General features: G+C 51.7%; 1 protein-coding gene across 2 annotated transcripts in view; it reads right to left on the bottom strand.

Moving 5' to 3' along the window:
- Positions 1-23,225: 23,225 nt before the first annotated feature.
- VWA5B1 (von Willebrand factor A domain containing 5B1) overlaps positions 23,226-25,707 on the bottom strand; it is a 63,053-nt gene continuing 60,571 nt past the window's right edge. For both annotated transcript variants that reach the window (XR_014807178.1, XM_084963141.1), the window contains one exon: positions 23,226-23,441. Coding sequence is in view for 1 of the 2 variants with exons in the window: in XM_084963141.1 (XP_084819267.1) it covers positions 23,424-23,441 (18 nt within the window). In the remaining variant the exon portion in view is untranslated. The remainder of the gene's footprint in view (positions 23,442-25,707) is intronic.

Raw genomic sequence — 25,707 nt, 5'->3', positions numbered from 1 at the left:
TTTTGGTCACTTAAGAACCTCGAGGTCTTTATGACTGGCCCTAGGCGTGTGGCCAGCTCAGGGGACATCTTGGCTGTCTCTCAAATTCCACTTGGCGAAGCCCTGGGCCAATGTCTCTTGCTGCTCTAAGCTCACCAGGATCCCACCTTCGTTTCCAGCCTGAAGGGATTTAGCCGCCCCCTTGTCGGTGGAGAAAACAGAAGCCCTGAGAAGGGAAGGGCCTTCGTGAAGGCTCAGAGTGAACCTCCTTTTCTGTCAAGTTCCCTGACAGCTCAGACGCTCTGTGAGGACTCTGTGGACTTTAAGTTCACCAAGAATGAAAGGGGCAGCGCCCACAGGAAGAGGTCTTTCCTCCTCGGCTGGTTTATGCAGCCAGTGGTGGGGGTTCCCCACTCAGTCCCTTCCAATCCGACCTCGGCACATGCTGGCTGGGCCTGGGGGAAGGAGGCTGAGGGCTCTTTGTCCTATCAGTCCTGCAGGGGCTCATATTGCCCCTGGCTGACCAGGAGTCCTTCCCTTGGAGAAGGAAGGTTCCAGAGCTCGTGGTGTGGTCTCCAGATCCCTCATCAGAAGAAAAGGTGAGCAGCACCTCAGTCTGGGGTTCCTTCCTGGAGTGGCAGCCTGACCCCTTCTCCTGAGAGACTGGAGCAGTCCAGAGAGAGAGCAGAAGGGATTTCAAGGGGTGGGGTCTGCGTAATTACTGTATCGCCCCCAATCTATCTGCTTTTTGCCCGTCTCCCTGCCAGGAGACTACAGTAAAGCTGCCTTGAATGTTGCCTTGGGTCTAAGACTGTTTCTTTGACTTCGACTCATGCTAAGGTTGATTTGAAGGAGGAGGCAGGATGGCTTGGGCTTTGTCTTTTGTTTTGTTTTTTGTTTTTTTGGGGGCCGCACCTGCAGCATATGGAAGTTCCCAGGCTAGGGGTCAAATTGGAGCTGCAGCTGCCAGCCTACACCGTAGCCACAGCAATGCCAGATCTGAGCCACATCTGTGACCTATGCCGCAGAGGCAACGTCAGATTTTTAACCCACTGAGCGAGGCCAGGGATTGAACCCCCATCCTCAGGGACATTATGTTGGGTTCTTAACCTGCTGACAGGAACTCCAAGGACGAACTGGGCTTGAAAAAGGTTACTTTTGATTCCTTCATTTGCTCAGGCAACAAATAATTTCCAATGTCCCATGAAGCATCAGGCACTGGGCTGGGAGTGGGGTCCAGCCATGAGGGCGAAGTAGAAGCCGTCTTTGCCCTCATGGGGAGACAGACACAACTCCCTCCAATAGTTATGAATGGAAATGAAATAATAGTTTTAAGCTTCAGGCCCCAAAGCAGGAAGTGCTAAAACAAACAAACAAACAAACAAACAAAAAAGAAAAAAAAAAAAAACAAAAACCCAAAACCATGAAACAGAGAACTAGGAGTTGGGGCTTCCTTGAGGACATAATGACCAGTCATTATTTTACAGACTGGGCACCTGAGGCACAGGAAGATTGAGTAAATAGCCCAATATACACAACTAGTAAGTAGCGGATAGGGATTTGTTGTTCGTTTGTTTGTTTTTTAGGGCCACACTCCAGGGATATGAAGGTTCCCAGGCTAGGGGTCGAACTGGAGCTACAGCTGCTGGCTTACACCACATCCACAGCAATGCAGGATCCGAGCTGCATCTGCAACCTACACCAGAGCTCACAGCAATGCTGGATCCTTAACCCGCTGAGTGAGGCCAGGAATCAAACCTGCATCCTCATAGATCCTAGTCAGATTCGTTTCCACTGAGCCACGACAGAAACTCTGGGATAGGGATTTGAACCCAGGTCCTCTGGCTTTGGAATCCAGCATTTTAATCCATTTTATTCCCAATGTTTCTGGTGGATGAGCAGGTTTAACAAGGCAAGGATGGGTGGGCAGGGGGATAAGAGTGAGTTCTGGGCAGACGGGACAGAGCTGTGTGGAAAGTATCTGGAGGTATAAAGTGTGAAGAGTATTCCAGGAGCCAGTCAATGTCCAGGGCAGCTGGCATGAGGGGGACGAGTGGCAGGAGGGCTGGGGTGAGATGTGCAGGACCAGACTACCTAGGGCCTAGTAGGAGCATTAGGGTTTGGGTCAGGGTCCCCATAGACTGAGCCCCATGGGGCAGGGTCTGTGTTTCCTTCACCCATGAATCCCCAGCTCTGAGTGCACTGCCTGGCACAGAGTGGGAGATGGTGAATGGTGGAATGGTTGACTGAATAAGATCTCCCCTCGCTCCAGCCCCACCCAGCTTGCTTCCTTAGTTCCTACTGTCCATCAAAATCCCCAGGGATCTTGTTAAAAATATAAACGCTGGATCTCCAGCCCTGAAAAACCCAGTTTAGTCATTCTTGGCTGGACCTTCGGGTCTGTATTTTCAACATGCTCTCCAGGTGCTTCTGATGTCACCTGGCTGTCCCCCGGGCACCAAGGAAGTTCCTGGTTCAGCTTGTAATGGGCAGCATGGAGACCAGGGTTCTGTCCTGCAGACACGTGGTGGAGACACACCTTGAAGTCACTGCCTCCCACTGCAGTCTTTATTTACAGCACCCTGGACAGAAACATTCTTGGGAGAGGGTCTTCCCATGACCAGCAGCCCCCTCTTCCTGCAGAAAAAGAGATGTCAGCTCCTGGACAGAGCCTGACCACTCCACCACCTGAGAACCTGGACTGGATCATTGTTGACCTTGAGTTTTAGGGCAGGGCTGGGGGAAATGTGGTCCCCACCGGCCCCCGCAGCTGGCACCTGGAGGCCCTGGGAGGATGCTCCACCTGAAGGATGCACGCGAGAAAACATGGCCCTTCAAAACCACTTGGGCTTACTTTCCAGCCAGAAAACCTGCTTTATCCCCAGTGGTACAGGGCAGCCTATGCGACAGAGGTTCCTTACCTTTGTGGGCAGCAGAGGAGTACCACATATGCCCTGAGGCTGCAGGAATGGGCTTCATCCGTCACCCGTCAGGAGTGGCTGGCACCTCTGAGAACCACTGAGCTGAGGTTTATCATGGTCAAGAGGCGAGAACTATCCAGGTCTGGATTCAAGTCCTAGCTCTTCCACTAACTAGCTGTGTGTGTGACACCAGGCAAGTCACATCATACTCTGAGCCTCAGCTTCCCTGTTGTACAGAGGACAGTGCTGAGCAAAGTGCGTGGCCTGTAGCGAGTCACATGAGAAGCATCATTGGCTCACCATCTGGCCATGCTCTCACTTGAGGCCACCCCGGGTCGGTTCCTCCTCCCTTGCCTTTGCACGCCTTGTTCTCTGCCTAGAGGTCTTGCCCTGCTTTGTCTGCTGGACAAAAAGTTCTCATCCTTCTGCATGGCAGGCACCTCTCAGCGAAGCCTTCCCAGGCACTCCCGGGCTGGTCAGTCCAGTGGTCTGGAGTGATGGGGTTGTAAGGGTCAGTGTCCTCGAGGATTCAGGCCGTGTTTTGTTCTTTTGTGCTCCCAGTGCCCAGCACAGGACTCAGCACAAAACAGGAGCAAAAGGAATATCACTTAAATAGACAGAAGAGGAATTAAAGATAGGAATGAGTTGGAGTTCCCTGGTGGCTGAGCCGGTTAAGGACCCAACATTGTCTCCGTGTGGATGCAGGTTGGATCCCTGACCTTGCTCAGTGTGTTAAGGATCTGGTGTTGCTGTGAGCTGTGGTGTAGGTTGCAGATGTGGCTCAGATCTGGTCTTGCTGTTGCTGTGGCATAGGCCTCAGCTGTAGCTCTGATTCAGCCCCTAGACTGGGAGCCTCCATCTGCCTCAGGTGCGGCTTTAAAAAAAAAAGAAAAAAGAAAAGGAATGAATTGGAATTCCCTGGTGGCTCAGTGTGTTAAGGACCTGGTGTTATCACTGCTGCAGCATGGGTTTGATCCCTGGCCCAGGATTTGCATGCTGCAGGTCCAACCCTCCAAAATAGGAATGATTTAATGAGCAAAGGAAGGAATGAAGGAAAGAAAAGAGGAGGAAAAAAAGGAAGAGAGAAAAAAGAAAAAATCAAGGAAAAGAAGGAAGGACAGAAGAGAAGAAAACAAAAGGAAAACAGAAGAAATGAGAGCAAAAGAAGGCAGGGAGGGAGGATGGATTTCAGGCTCCTGTCCCTCGGGGGCCCCCTTCTTCCCAACCCCTCAGTGCTGACACCTCTCCCCTGCCTGTTTTCAGCAGAGATCTTCAGTTGCCTCTGGCTCCTGCAAAATATTCATTGTTCTCTTGCCTGCTCTGCTCTGTCTCTCCCTGCCTCTTAGGTGCCAAAAGTGGCGGAATTATCAGAGATAAAACACGTCTGTCACCAGGCATGGTGGGTGGGGTGCTGCTACCGGCTGATTCATCGGAAGATGCTCCTCTCCCCGGGATCAGGGTGCAGGGGCTGACTCGGCCCGACTCTTCTCCCCAGATGACCCAGAGAAAGTGGAAAAGGCTATAAAAAGGGATAACTCCTGGAACTGAAGAATTCCTGGGATCAAGAATCCTTGGCCAAGGGGTGGACCCCAGCCCACGGGGCTGGAAGGGGCTGGGGAGTGGTCCAGCCTTGGCGGGGGGTGGAGGGGGCCTGGGGGGAGCATGAACCCAGCTGGCCATCCTGGAGGAACCCCATGGGGGTGGCTGGTGTCTTGGAATGTGCTGGTGCCGAGGGCAGGGGACAGACTCTGCAAATGGGGCTGGACACGGGGCTGAGAGAGCAGGAGAGAGTTAAGACTGCAGGCTTCATGGCAGAGGCCAAGATTCCGAAAGGCCTCTGAGGCCTCAGCCACCCAATGTCTGAGCCGATGGCCACGGGCAATCAGCTAATTGATGCTGTTACTGCACACCTACTATGTGCCAGGTCCTATGCTAGGAGCTCTAGGTGCCTTGTCTCATTGCATCTTCACACTAGTGCCATCCCCAGGTGAGGAGACCCTGGCACAGAGGTCAAGGAAATCATCAGGCCTGTGGCTAGAGAACATCAGAGTCAGGATTTGAACCTAGAGCTGTCACATTCTGTTGCCTCCCTGTTAAGGCCCACTTTAATAGTGACTTATTAATCTTTCGAGAACATAATAATACATGCTAGCTGTAGAGATTTGGAAAGTAGAATTCAAGAAATAAAATAGGAGTTCCCGTCGTGGCGCAATGGTTAACGAATCTGACTAGGAACCATGAGGTTGCGGGTTCGGTCCCTGCCCTTGCTCAGTGGGTTAACGATCCGGTGTTGCCGTGAGCTGTGGTGTAGGTCGCAGACGCGGCTCAGATCCTGCATTGCTGTGGCTCTGGCGTAGGCTGGCAGCTACAGCTCCGATTAGACACCTAGCCTGGGAACCTCCATAAGCCACGGCAGCGGCCCAAGAAAAGGCAAAAAAAGACAAAAAAAAAAAAAAAAAAAAAAAAAGAAAGAAATAAAATAGAGGAGTTCCCACTGTGACGCACTGGGTTAAGTATCCGACTGCAGTGGCTGCAGCTGCTGTGGAGGTGTGGGTTCAATCTCCAGTCAGGTGCAGTGGGTTAAAGAATCTGGCGTGCCACAGCTGCAGGGTAGGCTGCAGCTGCTGCTTGGGTTCATATACCTGGCCTGGGAACTTCCATGTTCTGTGGGTGTGGCTATAAGATTAAAAAAAGAAAAAAGTAAAATAGAATTTGCTCCAAACAAAAAAATTTTTTTCTGTGTCTTAAAAAAAAAAATCAACATGTAAGGATAACCTGACCCCCTTGCTGTACAGTGGGAAAAAAAAAAGAAAAAAAAATCATACAAGGAGTTCCTATTGTGGCTCAGCAGGTGAAGAGTCCAACTAGTATCCATGAGTATTCAGGTTCGATTCCTGGCAGCTGTAGCTCTGATTTGACCCCTAGCCTGGGAACTTCCACATGCCATAGGTGTGGCCATAAAAAAGCAAAAAAAAAAAAAAAATTCATACAACACACACCACTTGGTGTGTTGTTTTTCTTAACATTAGCGCATAAGCAATTTCTCATGTGAGTAAAAACTCAGTAAGCATAATTGTTAATGACTGTCGCTATATTCTGGTTGGGGACGTGCACCCTGATTTCCTTAGCCATTCCTTGCTCAGTGGGTTAACGATCTGGTGTTGCTGGATGGCCTCTTAAGTCTTCTCTATTGTAAGTAGCATAGTGATACATTTCTTTGTGTTCAAGCTTTCTCTGTGCTTTAGATGATTTTCTGAGCATAGATTTCTGGAAGGGGAATTCCCGAATCAAAGGAAGGGATTCTTTTAGGGACGGGTAGTTGGGAAGAGGACCAAAGGTTTTTGGCAGCTCCAGAGAGGGTGGTTTCTTTCTAAGAGAAACCAACTCATGAGAGAAATTGGTTCCCTTTGGATGAACATGTTTCTGATTTCTGGCTGTGGGAGTTAGAACTGAAACAGAGCTTTTTTTTTCTTTTTAAAGTGTAGTTGATTTACAATGTTGTGCCAATTTCTGCTGTATAGCAAAGTGACCCAGTCATACACACACACACACAGACACATGCTCTTTTTGTCTTTCCATCCCCCATCCTGTTCTATCCCGAGACTGGACACAGTTCCCTGTGCTGTACAGCAGGACCCCATTGCCCACCCATTCTAAAGGTAATAGTTTGTATCTACCAATCCCAAACTTCCAGTCCATCCCACTCCCTCCCCCCTCCCCCTTGGCAACCACAAGTCTGTTCTCCATGTCTGGGAGCCTGTGAAACAGAGCTTTGGATGATACCCTGGGGACAGTTTTTGTCACCCTCTCCTGGGAGCTGGTAGGTGGGTGTTGGCGAGAACTTCACGCAATCGCCTAGCTATGGGAGGCATCTACCAATTTAGGGATCCTGGGGATCATCTCATCTAGCCCTCCCCACACTCATGTGGGTGTGCATTTGACAGGTGGGACAGCTGAGTGTTAGCAAGGACAGGTAATTTGTCAGAGTCACTTTGCTTGATGGTGAGTTTGGGGTGTCCAGAAGCGGGGCCCCTGACTTCCAGTCTGTTGCTCTTTCCACGATGTCAGCTGCTTCTCATTTTAAAATTCCAGGTCATATAATTCTATGAGCCGAGTATAATGAGTAACAATCTCTGGTGCCATGGTTACCGTGGCAACATTGGCCCTGAATTTCCTCCCAGAGATGCCTTGGGCTGTGAGAGGCCTAAGGCTGGGGTGGGGGCTGACCTGGATGGGGCTGGAGTCCACCAGCATCTCAAGCCACTGAGGTGACATCACCTGATGCCCTCAAGGAAGCCACTGGGGCTGGGCCCTGAGCGGGGACTGTCACCAATGATGCTCTAATTTGGTGCTGATGCTCTGAGTGAGAAGAGAAGAGAAGCAGGATCTGTGTTTCAACTTTTTTTTTTTTAAAGACAAAGATGAGAGGCACAGCTGAGTCCTAGAGCTCATTGAGCCACCTAAGCAGGGAGGAGCTGCTGGAGAGAAACTGCGGCAGGTCCTTTTGAAGTCCCAGGGAGAGAGCAAGGGAGCAGAGATGCCCGGCAGTGGTGGGTGATAAGCAGGCTGGTTTGCTCTGGAGAAACTACACAGAAAAGTGCCTGGAGAGAGGGCTAGGCCCAGATTGGGATTCTGTGGAGGGGAGGGGTGCCAAGATGTAGTTCCGAAGCTCCTGGGTAGGACCAGCTCCAGATCCTGCTCCCCAGGGCTCCTCAGAGCACTGCCCAGAGAGGCCAGCTCGCACCTGGGATGTGGAGAAGGGAGGTGCTCTCATGGGGAAAAATAAGGGAAAGGGGGGGCTTAGGAGGAAGTGGGGGAGGACCCCAGGTACAGGAGCCTAGGGGAGGAGGTCTTTTTCTGCTTCCCTCTTTTCTCCCCTCTTCGTCCGTCTCCATCTCGCTCTCCCCTACGTCCTTTCCTTTCTTCCTTTTCTTGCCATCATTCTTTCTCCTCTGTCCCCTTCTTTCTCTCTCCATCTCCTCTATTTTTCCTTCCCTCCCTTCTCCAGCCACTCTCCTCTTCCTCCCCTTTCCCTTGCCACTGTTTGCTCAGGGAATTAAAACATCAGCCCAAAGCCAGCAAGACTGAAAGGGAAAAATCTACTGCTAAAATTTTCCAAAGCTAAATAGACATGCATTTCCCAAACAGTGGCCTCTGAACGGCAGACCCTCCAGGTGAGAGATGCAGCTCGGTGATATGGTTACAGTACAGATTCTGGAGCTGTCTGCCTACGTTCAAATCCCGGTTCTGAAACGGGAACCCTCCTACACTGATGGTGGGAATGTAAATTGGTAAAACTACTATGGAAAACAGTATGGAGGTGCCTCAAAAAACTGAAAATAGAACTACCATACGATCCAGCAGTCCCACTCCTGGGCATCTATCTGGAGAAAACCATAATTCAAAAAGATACATGCCCCCCAATATTCATTGCAGCACTGTCACAATAGCTAAGACAACCTAAATGTGCATTGACAGAGGTCTGGATAAAGAAGATGTGGTATATACATATGTATATGAATATATATATGTGTGTTTATATACAAGTGGATAATTTTATGTTACATATTATATTTTGCTTAAGAAACTTGTCTGTCACACTTTATTGGGAAAAACAACCATATTTTACTTCCTGTAGGAGCAAAAAAATGCTCCTACACCCACACACATATACGTATATATATGTATACGCACAGACACACACAAAATAGAATTATTCAGCCATTACAAAGAATGAAATAATGCCATTTGCAGCAACATGAGTGGACCTAGAGATGATTACACCAAGTGAAGTAAGTCTGACAAAGACAAATATCATAGGATACACTTATATGTGGAATCCAAAAAGAATACAAATGCACTTATTTGCAAAACAGAAACAGACTCACGGACTTTGAAAACAGACTTATGGTTATCAAAGGGGACAAGTGGCGGAGAGGGCTAGATTGGGGGTTGGGGACTGGCATATGCACACTGTGGGAGATGAAATGACTGGCCAACAGGAGACGGCTGTACAGCACAGGGACCTCTACCCAGTATTCTGTGATAATCTGTATGGGAAAATAATCTGTAAAAGAATGCATGTGTGTATAGATAACACTGAATCACTGTGTTGTAGAGCAGAAACCATCACACCTTGTAAATCAGCCATAATTCAATACAACTTAAACAAACAAACACCCCCCCCCAAGCCCCAAATCCTTGCTCTATAGCACACCCGCCATGTGACCTTGGAGAAGTATACCATCCCTCTGTGCCTCAGTTTCCCATTATGCAAAGTGGTAATAATAATAATAACACTTGCTTCAGAGGTTGTTATGAAGAATAAATGCCTTCAAATGGAAAGATCTCAGAGGAGTGCTCGGTGCACAGTAAGTGCCATACAACTGTTAGCTATTCCTATAGTGTTCCATGAAAGAAATTCTGAGAGGAGTTCCTGCCATGGCTCAGTGGTTAACAAATCCAACTAGGAACCATGAGGTTGAGGGTTCAATCCCTGGCCTTGCTCAGTGGGTTGAGGTCCCAGCATTGCCATGAGCTGTGGTGTATATAGGTCGAAGACAGTTTGGATCTGGCATTGCTGTGGCTGTGGCTGTGGCTGGCAGCTACATCTCTGATTAGACCCCTAGCCTGGGAACCTCCATATGCCATGGAAATGGCCCTAAAAAAGGCAAAAAGACAAAAAAAAAGAAAGAAAGAAAGAAAGAAAGAAATTCTGAGAAACCCTGGGTATTTCTCCCCTATTATCTTGGAAATAATCAAAACACAATAGTGCATTAGAGGCCCCAGAAGTCCTAGAGCAAAGAGATCTGTTTGCCACATTTATGCATCTCTAAGTACTCCCCCTTTGTTCTTTACAAGCACCAAACCTGATCTTTTAGGACACACCCACTTTTGGAGGTCATAGAAAAACGGGTTTGGAATTGCTCACTGTTTTGAGACCATGGTGAGTGAGGCAGTGGGAGGAGGCATCAGCTGAGTCCTCAAGGAGATCTGAAGTCAAACCCCAGCTTTACCCGACCAGCCACAGGGCTCAGGACATGTCACAGTTGGCTCCAGAGAGGGGAAGCGACTTGCCCAAGGCTGGACTGTTAGCTCGAGGGAAACCCAAGACTCATACAGAGAACTCCCTGCCCAGGACGCCTCTACTTCCCTCCTCCCTCCTCCCTCATTGTCAAGTGGAAGTGGGAGATCGTTTCTGGTGGGGAGAGGGTCTCCCTCATCGTTGAAACTGCTCTTCTCTCCTCTGCCCCATGTCCACTAGCTTTTTACACCCTGCAAGGCTTGGGCTGCAGGGGCCATAAAGAACCAATGACACTTTCCTCCTCACCAGGGAGAGGGATGAGGTGAGAAGTCCCCCCTCTTCTCCCCACCAAAAAAATGTAGAAGAGCTAAACTCCTCCCACAGGCAGGGTGACCAGGCACTTTTTTAAATTATTATTACTCAATGAATTTATTACATTTGTAGCTGTACAATGATCATCACAATCCTGTTTTATAGGATTTCCATCCCACACCCCCAGCACATCCCCCACCCCCCAAACTGTCTCCTCTGGAAACCCTAAGTTTTTCAAAATCTGTGAGTCAGTATCCTGTGCTGCAAAGAAGTTCATTGTGTCCTTTTTTCAGATTCCACATGTCAGTGTTAGCATTTGATGTTGGTGTCTCATTGTCTGACTGACTTCACTTAGTGTGATAATTTCTAGGTCCATCCATGTTGCTAAAAATGCCGTTATTTCAGTCCTTTTAATGGACCAGGCACTTTTGAGAGAGCCATCGTGTGCACCCCTGTCCCTGGTGCTGAAACATGGCTGGCACCTGGGCAGGGGTTCCCAACTTCAAACCTGGCTGGGTTGGCTGTTGCAAAATCTCTGGGGAGAGCCCATCCCAGGCTTTGCATCTCACTTCTTGGATCAAAACCTCCTGGGATCAGTGCCCAACTTCTGTACATTTGAAAATCTTCCAAGGGGTGGTTTGGGATCCCACTTCTGTGTGGAATATCTTTGTATCCCAAACCTAGCCCACCTCTCTCATGGATCATCTGTTTTCAGTGACATTGTTTTCTGATTTTTCTTAAGAAGTTTGTAAGTTTGATAGTCTCACAGAAGAACAAATATTTTATATGTTTCATACTATTGGAGCAGATTTTATGGGTGGATGACAGTTCTATTATTTTTATAGCAGTAGCAATGTTTTTCTACGCGGGGAGCTTGAGGATGCATATCCCCTCCTGAGCCAATATTTGTGGTCCTCTGAGGTCCACTCCATTCTCCCCCTCTGCCTTCAGGCCTGGAGAGTTAGGGCACTGGATTAGTTTTAATTACTCTCATGTGCTCTGTGTCTCCACATTGCACTGATCCAGGCAGAGATGAGATGCCTTTATTGTGGTATCTAGTCTTTCAGATACTTCTCTTTCCCTCCGAGACCTCAAGAAAAATCCTCAGTGAAGAAATAGTCACATTGGACATTCTACCAAGACAGATGCCAGTAGGATGGGGCCAGAGAGCTCCAGTGGCCTCTGACAACCCCCTTGGGCTCTAATGCTGTGAGAGGGGTGGGCTGGACCTTTGCAGGCTGCATCGCCCTCCTACCTGATTTCTAGATTCCAGAGCAGCAGGCTTTGAGGCTGTGAGGAGGTGCACACAGTGGTCACAAGCACAGTCTTTAGGGGTTGCACCTGGGCTCAAAGGCTGGTTCTGCCTTTTGCTAGTTGTGTGATCTTGAGCAAGCTGCTCCCACTTCCTGGGCCTCAGTAGCCTGATGTATAAAATATGAACAGCACTCTCTCTGCCTCGCTAAGGCTGATGAAGAGATCATAGGAGAAAATGGACATCAAAATGTCAACCTATGAGCCACCATAAATTATTAAAATCATACAAATGAATCTCTACCTAGATGATGGCTGTAAACTTAAGGAAGGTATTTTCTTTTATTATGATATTCTTTTGTCTTGTTTTTTGCTTTTTAGGGTTGCACCCTTGGCACCTGGAGGTTCCCAGGCTAGGGGTCCAATCGGAGCTACTGCTGCTGGCCTATGCCACAGCCACAGCCACACCAGATCTGAGCCTCTTCTGTGACCTACCCCATAGCTCACAGCAATGCCAGATCCTTAACCCACTGAGTGAAGCCAGGGATTGAACCTGTGTCTTCATGAGATTTAGGGCACTGGATTCAAACTAATCCAGTGCCCTAAATCTCCAGGTCTGAAGGCAGAGGGAGAGAATGGAGTGGACTTTAGAAGACCACAAATATTGGATCAGGAGGGGCTATGCATCCTCAAGCTCCCTGAGTAGGAAAACATTGCTACTGCTATAAAAATAGTATAGTCGGATTTGCTAACCGCTGAGCCATGACGGGAACTCCCATTGTTATGATATTCTTGATGTCTTGAAAACTACTTCTTTCCCCTTCCTCTGGAGATCAAGTTCTAAGAGAGAAGTTGAAGACAGATGTTTGGGGTCATAGAAGGTCAAGGTTATATCCAGAGCATACTTTTGGTCATTGTCCCTTCTAAGGCATCTTTTGAGGTGCCTCTAAAAAGCAGTCCAATCCAGAGGAAGAAAGGAAACTGTCCCGGGGTCAGAGGTCGCTGAGTCTTCCCAGGCCTTGTACCAGGGTGAGCCTGGGGCTGCTCAGGCCTTAGGGTTGACTTGAGGGAGCAGAACCAAAGGTCATGAACAGGGGGCCCCTCTGGCCCCTTTGTGCAGATGGGAAAATGTAGGCCCATGCGAGTCAGGTGAATTTTTTTTTCTTTTCTAGGCCACAGAGTTAGTTGGCAGCAGAATCAATGGAAAGAATGAAATTTCCTTTCATGGTGCTACATGGCCTCTTGGGCACAGAGAAAAAATTCCAGTCACTGCTTCTGCCCAGAGCGAAAAAAGAAGAGACTTGAGGGGCTGTGGGTTAATTTCTGGGAAGATGGACTGGGTTGGTTCCTTGTGGCCCCAGGGGAAAGCAGTAAAGCTTAGGTGTTAGGAACATAGAATGTGGACATTGGACCGGCTGAAGGATGAGTTCTGACTCCGCTATTCACCACTGCTAGGAGCTTGGCTTTGGAGGGGCTCGGCTTCTTCACCTGAAGGCTAATGGCACTAATGGGAATCGCTGCCTCAGTGATGCTGGGATTCAATAAGACAGCTGGTGGTGACACGTATGATGACACACTTCACTCCTTTTACAAGTCGTACTTCAGTTCTGCGTCTATGCACCTGCTAAGATGCTGAGCAAGAAAGGGAAGAGGTCACAGCACAGTCAGAAAGAGCCAAGATGGAATGTACGATTGTATGTGCTATGACTTCCAGTGATGGAAGGAACTGCCTGTGTGAAGCAAACTCTCCATTGAAAGAGGTGAGCAAGCCCCTGGTGTGGGCACCCCCAAGGGGACCCGAGCATCTGCAGGAGAAATGGACCAGCGCCTCTGCCGTGCCACGATGGCCACTCTCCCCCTGCTCAATTCCCGGTTCTTGCTCACCAGGGGCCTCTGTTTTCCAAAGCAGCAAGCAGCCTGCATGGTAATTACTTTTGGACTTATTAAGCATAATTATCCCCTAATCGCATACAACCAGTAATTACTGTGGCTGTTACCAGGGGCCTACCCAGGCAGTACCAGTACCGCCTGCAGCCCTGGGGTCCAACACCCAGCTGGGGCCTGAGGTGGAACTGGTGCTTCCTGCCACAGGCTTGGGGGGCTTGGCTGAGACGAGGCTGCTGCATTTCCCACTGGTGCTCCTCCAGCGTGGGCTGGTGGGCTGGTGGGCGCTGGCCCAGACATGCCAGCCCCAGGGCCTTCCTTCTAAGCACCCTCCACCCTGTTCTGTTTGCCCAGGCTGCCCTGCCTCCACCCATCCTTCCTCTCCTCCTGGGACTCTCTTTCTCTCCTCTTTTCTCCCCCTTCCTTTGCTCCAACCAACTACCCTCCCTTCTTTCCTTCCTTCAAATAGTTTTGAGTCTTTTTTACTTTCCTGGCACTATTCAAGGGACTGGAGATACAGCGGTGCGGGAAAGGGACAAAAATCCATGCTTTCATGGAGTTCACTTCCTATTGGGAAGAGCAGGAACAGGAGAGGTGAGTTAGATAGTACATCCTAAGGAGTTGAGCTTTAGGGAGGAATAAAGCAAAATGATGGACAGGAGGAGGTTTTTCTTTGGGAGGGGAGAAAAATTCACAATTTTAATTGAACAAAGTCTTGAAGGAGGTGAGGGCTAAACTATGATGCTATGTGGGGAAAGACTGTTTCAGGAGGAGGGAACAGCTAGGGCGAAGGCCCTAAGGTGGGAGCAGGCTTGGCGTGTTTGCCGCACAGCAGGGAGGCCAGGTTGGCCAGACCAGAGCAAGGGGAGAGAAGTGGGGGAGGCTGGCTTGGCCAGAAAAAGGAGATGGAGGGTAAATTTCTCAGGGCCTGGTGAACAATTTTAAAGAGGTCAAATCGCAGTTCCCATCGTGCCTCAGTGGTAGGGAACTTGACTGGTATCCATGAGGATTCAGGTTCGATCCCTGGCCTTGTTCAGTGGATTAAGGATCTGGCGTTGCGTGAGTCGCAGACACCGCTTGGATCCCGTTGCTGCAGCTATAGTGTAGGCTGGCAGCGGCAGCTCTGATTTGACCTCTAGCCTGGGCCCATCCATATCCTGCAAGTGTGACCCTATAAAAGCAAAAATATTTTAAATAATTAAAAAAAAATAGGATGTCAACTTTTCCTCAGAATGAACCATCTGAGCAGAGGAGTGGCCTAATCCGACTTGTATTTCTCTAATTCTACAGAGAGCCTCTAGGGGTAGGGAGTGGGGTGGGGGGGAATCCAATGAAGAGAAGCTCTGACTTCTTGGGAGAGAAACAGTGGGAGTTTGGGCTAACATGGAGGCCTGGCACTGGGAGGCATGGAAAGATTTCAGAAACATTTTCTTTCTTTTTTTTTTTTTTTGGTCCTTTTACCTTTTCTTTTTCTTTTCTTTTTTTTTTTTGTCTTTTTTGTCTTTTTGTCTTTTGTTGTTGTTGTTGTTATTTCCTGGGCCGCTCCGGCAGCATATGGAGGTTCCCAGGCTAGGGGTTGAATCGGAGCTGTAGCCACCGGCCTACGCCAGAGCCACTGCAACGCAGGATCCGAGCCGCTTCTGCAACCTACACCACAGCTCACGGCAACGCCGGATCGTTAACCCACTGAGCAAGGCCAGGGACCGAACCCGCAACCTCATGGTTCCTAGTCGGATTCGTTAACCACTGCGCCACGACGGGAACTCCCCTTTTACCTTTTCTAGGACCTCTCCTGTGGTATATGAAGGTTCCCAGACTAGGGGTCCAATCTGAGCTGTAGCCGCCAGCCTACACCAGAGCCACAGCAACGCGGCATCAGAGCCGCATCTGTGACCTACACTACAGCTCACGGCAATGCTGGATCCTTAACCCACTGAGCAAGGCCAGGGATCGAACCCTCACCCACATGGTTCCTAGTCAGATTCCTTAACCACTGAGCCACGATGGGAACTCCAGAAACATTTTCAAGGTGGAGAGGATGGAATTCCCTCAAGGGCTAGATATGAGGTATGAGGGAGAGGCAAGAATGACTCCGAGACTTTTGGTCTCAGCAGCTGAAAGGGGGGAGCTGCCCCTTGCCAAGTGGGGAAGACTGGGGGTGGGGGGAGCAGAATTCAGAAGGGAGGTCTGATGTTGGGTCCTGGGCATATGCCGAGGTCTGGACAGCCAAGAGCGGGTTAGTCAGTGACTCAGAGGAGACAGGTCTGGCTGGGGCCTCCACACACGGATGGTAATTAAAGCATCCAGATCTGATGCGCTCAGCTAGTGAGCGAGGACAGGTAAGAAGAGGCCCTGGATCTGAGAGCGAGGGCTGCCCAGGGCTAAGGGACCGAAGCAGCGGGGAAGCGGTGACCAGAGAGGAGGAGGAAAGGCCCAGGGAAGAAAGCCTTCCAGCAGGAGGCAGGACCTCTTCCTTCCACCCCTTTGGGCACGAGATTCTGCCTCTGGCACTCCTCTCCTGTCTCTGCTCCCTTTTCTTCCCCTTATCTTTTTTCCTCTGTGCCTCCGCTTTTGACATCTTTCTCAGTGTCATTCTCTCCCCTGGGCCCCTTCGCCGGCCTCTCCCTTCCCTCCTCCCTGCTCAGCCCCTGGTCACGGGTGGAGGCCCCTGGGGCACCGGGATGCCCACGCCCCCAACCCCGGCAGCCGCCGGCACGTGCCAATCTCTCCGCGTCTCCGAACCAAATCACGGGCCCCGTGCTGCGCCTCCTGCCCGCATAATGCGCTCTAATATTTATTTACATGCCTTTCAGACTATTATTTATTAAGGTATCGCTGCCAACTGTGCGCGGGCTAATTGCTCTTAATGTGCCCCCTCCTGGTTCCCAAGGCGACGTCTTTGTGGCAGCGGAGTCAGCGCTGCTGGAGCAGGGACCGAGGACCCGCGCGCGGAGGGTGCCGGGAGTGCAGGTGCCCGCGCAGGGTAGGGGCGCGGGGGCCGCGGGGACCGCGGGAGGTGCCTGGTGGAGGCGCCGGGGTGTTCAGGGAGCGCGCAGTTGAAGAGTTGGGGGCGCGAAGAGCGCGGGATGGGGCCCCAGAGGCACGGGGCCAGAGCGTGCCCGGAGATTTGGAGTCTTGGAGTTGGGGTGGGGGAATCCCTGAGCGAGGAGGGCAGTGGGGGGACCCCTCTCGGGGTCTTGGAGCAGGTAGAGGGACTTTGCGCGCGAGGCCGGATGGGAGTGAGGTTTGGAGCTGCCGCGCTTGGACCTTGCGCGGATCGCCCGGCTGTGGGCGGACAGATAGACGACCGTCGAGTCTCCGGGGGGGGCCTTGCCCACTCCCCGCGTGGGCGGCAGCCTCGCCTCGCCTGCTTCTCCCGACGTCAGCAGCAGCCGCCGGAGCCGGAGGCAGCGGTTTAATTGGCAGGATTTGGGGTTAAGGACAGATGTGATTTGGAGGCTGGGCGCGCGGGGGCGCGGGCGGGGGAGGTGCTGGTCGGAGCGGGGAGGCGAGCGCGCAAAACCCTGAGAGAGACCCGGGCTGGGCGCCCCTGGAGAGAGGAGACAGGACAGGCCTGGGCGACGCCGATTGGGAGAGAGAAGCAGTTGAAAAGGGACAGAAAATACAGCTGGGCAGAAACCGGCGAGATGGAGGCTGGAGAGACAGCCGGGCGAGGGGCGCTGCCAGGCTGGCTTCTGTCCTCTGCCAGGTGGAGGCGCTTCCCCTTTTTTGTCTGGAAACCTCCCCCCCCACCTCCCTGCGTCAGCACAGCCCCATCCCAAGCAGCAGGCTTCATGGGGGCGGGGGGAGGGGTAACTTGGGGACATTTATTTGATTTTATTACTGGTACTGGGGGTACATTGTGTGTCGATTCCTCGGCCTTGTTGGTGTCACCCTGAAAGTTGTCTCCCAGATGGAATTGAAGTTTAATAAAACCCAGAGTTCTGTGCCGCCCGTCCCCGCCCCCACCCCCACCCCCACCCCTAAATAAAGATCGTTTTAAAGCGGCTTTGCAGGGACCCTCTTGTGAGCTGCGTTGGGCCAGTTGCTTTTCTCCTGCGAACGCTGCTGAGATAAGTATGGTGATTTTCCAGATGGGAGAATGGCTCTGAGAGGTGAAGTGACTCTCAGAGCTAGAGACAGGCAGAGGCTGGATGGAGAGGCCCAGCCCAGAAGCTCACGTTTTTTCCACTATCCAGGGCCAAAACCTGTGATGGATGGTGGCTGTAATTTCATCAGGCCTTTAGCCCTGGGGGATGTTGCTGTGGTGGCCGCAGAGCCTTCTGGAACTGGATCCAGTCGATCTGCCTGGTTGGTGGTTGCTGGAGACTCTGGGCTTGCTGTGTGCTCTGTACGTTCCCCAGGTGGCCAGAGCTTTTTCCATCCCTGCTCCCGATGTTGCCCTGCTGGACGCTGCCACCTGAAAGCTGGGAGCCTTGTGGCCCAAGGGCCGTGTCCTCAGGGGACCTGACTCAACCCCAGGGGGGCTGCAGGTGGGATGGGGGCGACCCCCAACATCCTTTCATCCTGGAACATTCTGGAGTCTGGAATCAGGATGTTAAACACTCCAGCCTCAGAGGTGGCGGGAACCTTGGGAGGTATTCAGTCCATCACACGGATTTAACAGAGGGGGAAAATGAGGCCCAGAGAGAGGAAGGGACCTGCCCAGGGGACACAATCTGTCTTTGTGAAATGACCTCTGCCTTGACTGAGTGATTGCTCCGAGGTATGGATGGGCCCTCCCCCATCTTATTTCATCATCGGGGGTCTGGGCTTTACTACAATAGGGGGAGGGCGGCAAGATTTGTTTTCTGTGCCCCCTGCCTTTCTTCCAGCCCTTGTCCCCCCCCCCCACCCAGTGCTCTCTGCAGCCCTAGGTCTCCTCTTCCCCAGCCTAGCTGTCTAGCTTGTGGGTATCGCCTCTCCAAAGCCACCTGTCTCTAGTCCTCACCTACACACACATATTAGCCCAGGAGCCTTTTGCCTTAGAGTAGCTGTAATGTGGGATCTTTAGACCCAGCAAGGGCAGGTTTGGGGGGACCCGAGTGGCCTTTTGGTCTAGCCCCTGTTCCTCCCTGGATCTCAGTGTTTCCATCTGTAAAGTGGGGGTAGGATGGACATGGAGGTTCCTAAGCACCCTTTCCAGCTGTGGCATCTCAGGCCTGCCCATAGGAGGAGCAGATGGGACCTGGGTGCCAGGCCAGGGTCCCCCCTGCTGCTTCTCCTCCTTGGGGCAGGAGTAGGGGTAGGTCATGGGGAAAAAAATAGTGGAGAAAAGGCAGAGATCTCTGGGGCCCAGTAAGTGGTGTGTGAGCACAGACAGGCAGGACAATTTGTCAGCCATTCTTCTCCTGAGCCTCCTGGTCCCTGGCTGCCTTCCTGGGGAAGAACAGAAAGAGCTGGGCTGCATGTGCCTTCTGGGCACAGTGTGGGGAGCGGTGGGCTTAGTGGACAAAGGGGCGGCGAGCCTGCCATCCCAGGACTGAACATGGAAACGCAGTTCCTCCTCGTGGAGAAATGAAACCCTGTGTAACACTCCCCTCCCCTACTCCGCACGGTGAGCCCAGCCCTGCGGGCCACCTGGCACCCGGTGGAACTGGGGGAGTTCACAGATGCAGTGACGGAAGGAAGGAAGGAAAGTCTTGAAATTAAGAGGCCTGGTCCTGGAGTTGGAGAAACCTGGGTTTGGATCCTGTCCCAATAATTTCTGACTGGGTGACCTTGAGCAGATTAGTGCATGTCTCTGAACTTGGGCTTCCTCATCTGTAACACCCAAATGATACGTCCTAGAGTTTCAGGGAGCAAATAGGATGAAGCAATGGGAAGGCCTTAGAATCACGTCTGACATCTAGGGACTCCTCCCCACCCCCCGTTCGAATTTCTGATTATTTTCACTAAAGAGAAAATGACTGGGTCACCCTCTGACCTTGCACTTCAGCCTGCATTTACTCAGCTTCTAGGATGTCCAGGCCCCGCAGGGGGCCTAGAGGTGATTGAGGCCCGGCCTCTCCTCTCAGGCTGCTTGCAGTCCGAGAGGAGAGACATCTGGCCACACAACCTCGAAATACTGCTGAAGTTTCTGTGCTCAGAACAGCTGTTACCTGGAATACAAAGGGCTGTGGGAGAAGTCAGGTTTGCCCTTGGGGCAGGGGGCTGCAGTTCAGGGAAGGCTTCCTGGGGGAGGTGGGCTTCAGCTCTGAAGGAGTTTGCTGGTGGTAAACCTCTATCATAGGCAGAGAAAACATGGCAGATGTGAATGGCGTGTTTGGGGAACACTTAGGAATCCAGTTTCTGCTCCTGTGTCACTTTCCCAGCAAGCCTCCTCTAACTGCGCAAGGATAAATAGCATCCTTCCCACCCTGCTCTTCTCTTCCCCCTAATACGGCTCCCTTTTTCTGCCCCACCCCCCTTTTTTTCCTTTAAATTTTATGGCTGCACTCACAGCACATGGACATTCCTGAGCCAGGAACTGAATCTGAGCTGCAGCTGCAACCTATGTCATAGCCATAGCAATGCCAGATCCTTAACCCACTGTGCTGGGCTGGGGATCAAACCTGTACCTCTGCAGCAACTGGAGCTGCTGCAGTCAGATTCTTAACCCACTGTACCATGACAGGAACACCCTCTGCCTCACCTTTGGCCCTAATATATATGTACTTGCTTTTGTGGGTTTTTTTTTGGTCTGTCTCTTTCCACTAAACATCAGCCCCATGAGCACAGTGTTAAGGTGCTTTCCAAGGAAGTGTTATGCTCCCCCTTCCCAAGAAAAAAAGGTATGCGTAGGAGTTCCCGTCGTGGCGCAGTGGTTAACAAACCCAACTAATAACCAAGAGGTTGTGGGTTCTATCCCTGGCCTTGCTCAGTGGGTTAAGGATCCAGCATTGCCATGAGCTGTGGTAGGTCATAGATGTAGCTTGGATTTGGCGTTGCTGTGGCTGTGGCGTAGGCCGGCAGCTGTAGCTCCAATTAGACCCCTAGCCTGGGAACCTCCACATGCCGCTGCATAGGTTGAATTCCTAACACCTAGAACCTCAGAATGAGACCATAGTTGGAGATTGGCTCTTTTTAGGGGTGAAGTTAAAATGAGGTCATTATGGTGGGCCCTGATCCTATATGACTGGTGTCCTCAGTAAAAGGGGAAATTTGGAGACAGGCATGTGTACAAAGAGGCTGCCATGTGAGAATGGGGGTTATGTTTCCATAAGCCATGGAACCAGCAGAAGCTAGGAGGAACAGTTCTCCCCTTGCCCTCAGAAGGAATCAACCCTGCCGATACCTTGATATTGGACTTCTAGCCTCTGGGACTGAGACCATACATTTCTGCTATTTAAGTTCCTGGACTGTGGGGCTCTGTGAGGGCAGCCCGACCGAGCAGGTGGATATAGGCAGAGACTTTTCTGTTCATTGCTGTGTCTCCAGTCTAGAATAGTCTAGTAGGCAACACAATTCATGGCTCTTGAGTGGTTGAAGCTTGGTTGTGACACGGGCCAGATCTTGGATGAGCGTGCACGTGGCAGAGAGGACCTGCAGGAGCACGGAGGAGGGGCTGTGTAGACGGGGGATGGGATGGTCTCTTCAGTTCCTTCCAAGTCTCACCTGCTCCCCTTTCTGCTCTTCTTACCAAAGGGGTGATCTGCCTGATCAAATTCCCTCTTTCTCTTGCCCAGTGTGCAAAGCTCATGGAACTTGGGTGCATCTCAAATCCACCCTGCCTCTTGGGGGAATGAGGAAGAGACTGTCCCCAGCCCCATCACTGTCAGTGAACAGAGTCCTCAAAAACGTGGTGCAGGAGCTACACTAGATTGCCCCAGATAAGGCACAGTCCGATGGAGGAGACAGAGCCCTGTTTGGGAAGAGCCCGGGGCTGATTGAGGAGATAAGATCTGTGGCCTTGGAGAGCACCCAGTCTGATGTGGCTACAAAGCCTCTGTCCTGGGAGAGACCTGAGTGTAATCCAGAGCTCCTAGTCTGATGGCAGAGGCCGAATACCCTAACAAAATATCCCGTAAGAAGCTGCTGCTGGGAGGCCTGGGAAGGCTTCCTGAAAGAAGTGGGTTTGCACAGAGTTTGGGGGAAGGAGGAGGTTCCCTATGGTGGGGAGGAGGAGGAGTTGGCAGAGCAGGGAGGGACCAAGCCATCATCTGTCCTTTCCAGCCCCAGGTGAGCGAGCCTGGGATCTGGACACACGGGTGAATACGTGACCAGCACAGCCTTTCAGTGGGCTTCCTAGCCATCACGAATCACCCATTTTTAGGAGAGAAAAAAAGACTGTTGACAGGGAACAGGAATAGCTTCTAAAGCCTCCCTTCATCCCTGCTGCTCCTCTTTTCCCAAATGTTGTCTCTGCAGGCCTGGGGTCTGGAAGGCAGAGCATGCCCACAGCGCCCTCTGCTGGACAATATCAGAACACGCTCTGCCTTTCAAGGCATTTGTGCAGGCAGCCCCTGGTTTCATGCCCTGGGGAGGAGATTCTGTAGCCAGGAATGAAGGATAGACAGGCCCTGGGCCAGTGTTTGGGAGGGACTATATCTGCAACCTGGAGGATCTTGGAGCTTAAGAGTAGTGTATGGGTGGGGGTTAGTTTGCTTGGGGTGACTGAGGGAGCCGTCATAGATAACTGGCCCCCCAGATCTTACCGAGGGCTCAGGACCTGGGGTGACCATTGTCCTGAGTATCCAGGACCCCTCCTCCACCCCAGGGAGGCCCCCCGCCCAGCAGATTACCTACGTCTCATGATTTGTAGGGGACACGTGTCCCTTTCATCCTCCCGACCCAGGACCTGGTGGCTGGACTTGGGGTGGGTAATCTGGATGCTCCCAGACTTCGGTCCCCAGGAGGGAGCGAAGGTTTCAAGATTCTAGATGATGCTTGGGGTGGGAATGAGGGCAAGCGTGTTGGGTGGCAGAAGAAGAGAGCTTGGCAGAGCTGGGCTGGAACCCTACGTCGTATTTTCTCCCCTTTTCACACCAGGATAAAGATTAATTGAGCTCAAGGGAGCGTAGGTTTCCCAGGGGGACCAGTAGTGCCTTGGAGGGGACAGAGGACTCAGGAGGCCCAGAGACCCAGTGGCCTCACTTCATTCTGTCAGATCCAGAGTCCCTGCTTTTCTGAGCATTTCTTTCCCCCTTTCTTTGGCTGCCCTGCAGCATATGAAATTCCCAGGCCAAGGATCAAATTTGAGCTGCAGTGGAGACCTGCACTGCAGCTCTGGCAACACCAAATCCTTAACCCATTCTGCTGGGCCGGGGATGGAACCTGAGTCCCAGCACCGCAGAGATGCCTGCTGATCTGTGGCGCCACAGCAAGAACTCCTCCAGAGCAGGTTTTTCATGGCCAGGAGACACTTACTGCCACCCCAGCAGGACGTGCACGCACAAGTGTGTTTGTGTGTGTGTGTGTGTGTTTGCATGTGCTTTTGCAGGATGTGCAACGGGAGAAGAGGACAAAACAGCAAGTTGCAAGTTTCTTACAAAGGTGGAGGCAGTGGCCAGCTCATGTAAAGTCAGTGAGGTGCTAAAGGGAGCGTGGAGGTCTGGTGGGGATCAGAGGAAAGACTTGTCTACCTTAGTGAAAGCCGAGACCCGGCTGAAAATCACCCCCAAGGGCAGCCTGTGAGCAGTATTTCTGCTGACCATTTAATCTCAGCCTGTTGGCTCCTGGAATTGTCTCCATTAGGGGCTGTTAGCACGCTGTGCCGATGCTTTTGGCCTATTAGGAATTCCTGTTTGAGTCAACTGTTCTCCCTGAACGCTGCAAAGGGATGATTGATTTTGAGGAAACAAGGCAAGCTGCTAAAGGATTTCCGAATGAGCCTTATCCTGTTTGTGTGGATTCCAAGACAAAATGGTGGCGGGTGACAATTTTCAAAGAAATATATTTTGTGGGATCATTAATGGCTTCTGAGAAAAATCTGAAATGGACAAAGCAGTGCTGCAGAGATATTGCCGCAATGCCTGGATGTATCCTCTCAGCGCAATTCAGTTCAAGTGCACAGGGGCTGGACACCTGCCAACAGCTGTCCTTTGCCAGGCAGCTTTCTCCAGCTTCAGAAGTTAGCTTGGCTGGTGCACCTGTGGCCAAGCAGAAGTGTCAAGGAATTAATGCCCCTGGGAGGGTCCTTTAACCTGTGTCTGCGTCAGGCTGGTGCACCCCCCACCCTATTCCTTGCCTGTGAGCTTTGAGATGTGTTGTCTGTTCTGGTTCCTAGAGTCCTCACTGCCCAGGGGAGTGAGGGGCCACACCCATGGTACAGCCTTGTTGGTGACACTCTCTTCCTGGATGACCTTTGTGTACATTTCACCTCCTCGCCTGCCTACAGCGTTTCCTAGAACCACGCGAATACGCTCTTTGCACTGAATCCTTATCTCAGGCTCTGCTTCTGGGGAAGCTACTGTGACCAACTTGTCCGGATTTTCCTGCAGTGCTCCCAATTTCCAGACTCCAAGTCCCACATCCTGGGCCATCCCCCTCAAGTCCCAGGCAAGCCGGGGGACAGTCAGTCATCCAAGGGAGAGCCCAAACCAGGACAGATGTCACCACATCAAGTGAGGCAAAGAGATCTCTGAACCCCTGGTTTGAAAGCCAAGCACTGGCTTTGAGAACACAAGAGGAGACACGAGTATAATTTTGTCATATCGTCGGGATCAACAATTTTTATGAGCCAAAAGCCTCTAAGAGAACAGTAGCCACCATTTACAGAGAAGCCATTCCTTTGAAACAGGCACAGTCATACAGCCCCAGGGTATGATTTGCTGATTACTGATGGATGTTAGACAGCTGATGTCCAGGGTTCCACAAGGTCTGCAGAACTGGCTACTGGGCAGAAAGGTGACGTGTATTCCAAAAACAGGAAGTGCCACAGGCACCGTGGAGGCTGTTACAGGGGAGCAGGCAAAGGGATAGGATAGCACGTTGTAGGCACTTGAGGCTCTGAGGGGGACAAGCACCGGCCATGCCACTTGAGCTAAAGCCACCTGGGCAAAGAGTGAAACTAGACGGCGGGTGTGCCCATATTCACCACAGTGAGACGAGGCGCTTTGCCTTGGGAAGCGGCTGTAAGCTCCAGATAGCTGGCTCTGAGCCAAGGAGATTTGCAGCATGAACAGGAGAAATCCCACTTTGTCAGGTCACCTGGGAGGCAGTGCTGTTGAGAGGCTGGGGGCCGGGTGAATGCATGGGTTGGGGCTGGAGCCCACAGTGGGTGCTGGAGGCCTGGCCAGGAGAGGCTGCCAAGCTCCTGACCTTGGGAGAGATCTCTGTGGATCAGATCATCCAGCTGCAAAATGCCGCACACGCCCCTGCGCTGGTTATTTTTACACTGGCGCTGCGGAGTGTGCTACAGCTGAAGAATGTGCCCATTTTTTGTTGTGGATTTCTCTAGGCCCTGCTAGATGGGTGGGGGGTAAAAGACCTTCCAAATGCCATGGCAGTGAACTTGCAACCTATCTCCTGGGGTGGCAGAGCCCTTCTCTTTCCCTTCCCAGGGTCCTAGCAATGCAGAATGCATTCGTGCCTGGGGACCACTGGGTTCCAAGATGCAAGAGGCAGCATTTGGACCTCGCAAGGGCAGATGCTAGAGTGTCACATAAGTTCCAGCCAGGCAGGTGAATGGGGTGACCATTCCCCAGGGTAGGCTGCACAGGGATCAGGGGAGACCCCCCTCCAAATAAGGGTAGGAGCTAACAAGGGCAAGTTAGGATTTAGAGGAAACTTCCAGAGGTCTTTTCTGATGGATGTCCCACATGAACAGCTAGAAGGGAAGAAGAGGAAACCTTGCTTTCTCAAACATCCGAGGAGCAGGTGGAAACCCACCAGCAGCTACTCCATCATCAGTCACAGCATGGTTCAAGAGCAGTGGAGGACAGTAGATGCTATTTGTTTGGTCCACAGGCAAAGGGCAGGTTGGGAAAACGCACGTGCTGGCTGGAAACGGAGGCTACTTATTTACAAGTCGGGTGTAAGCCTTCCTGCGTGTGGGGTCCTGGGATCCCAGTTTTCCTGAGATCTGGAGTTGGTCCCTCACAGACAAAGAGAGCGGGCTCTGCCTCTGAGCGTTGCAGCAGGCTGGACCCTTGGGGCACTTTGTTGCAGGGACCCACCCTGCCCCTCCCTGGCTGCAGCTGTTAGTTTTACTCAAGTTCAGGGCCAAGGTACCTGAGGCCACACCCACAGATGGGAGGACCACAGGGTGGGGTGTGGCCAGCCAAGACACGCCCACCCAGAAGGCAGAGTAGTGGAAAAATGGTTCAAGGAGCAGACATCCTTCACATGCTTCTCGCCAAGCTCCAAAAAGAACAGAAACATCACCTAACACATTCACTACACTGCCTGGCGTAC

This window comes from Sus scrofa, chromosome 6 (genome assembly GCF_054392235.1).
Source record: "Sus scrofa isolate SSC_HxYL_T2T_F1_AM1 chromosome 6, Sscrofa_HxYL_maternal_Yorkshire_Landrace_v2.0, whole genome shotgun sequence".
NCBI classification, from domain to species: Eukaryota; Metazoa; Chordata; class Mammalia; order Artiodactyla; family Suidae; genus Sus; species Sus scrofa.
This window is presented reverse-complemented; position numbering and strand designations above follow the sequence as displayed.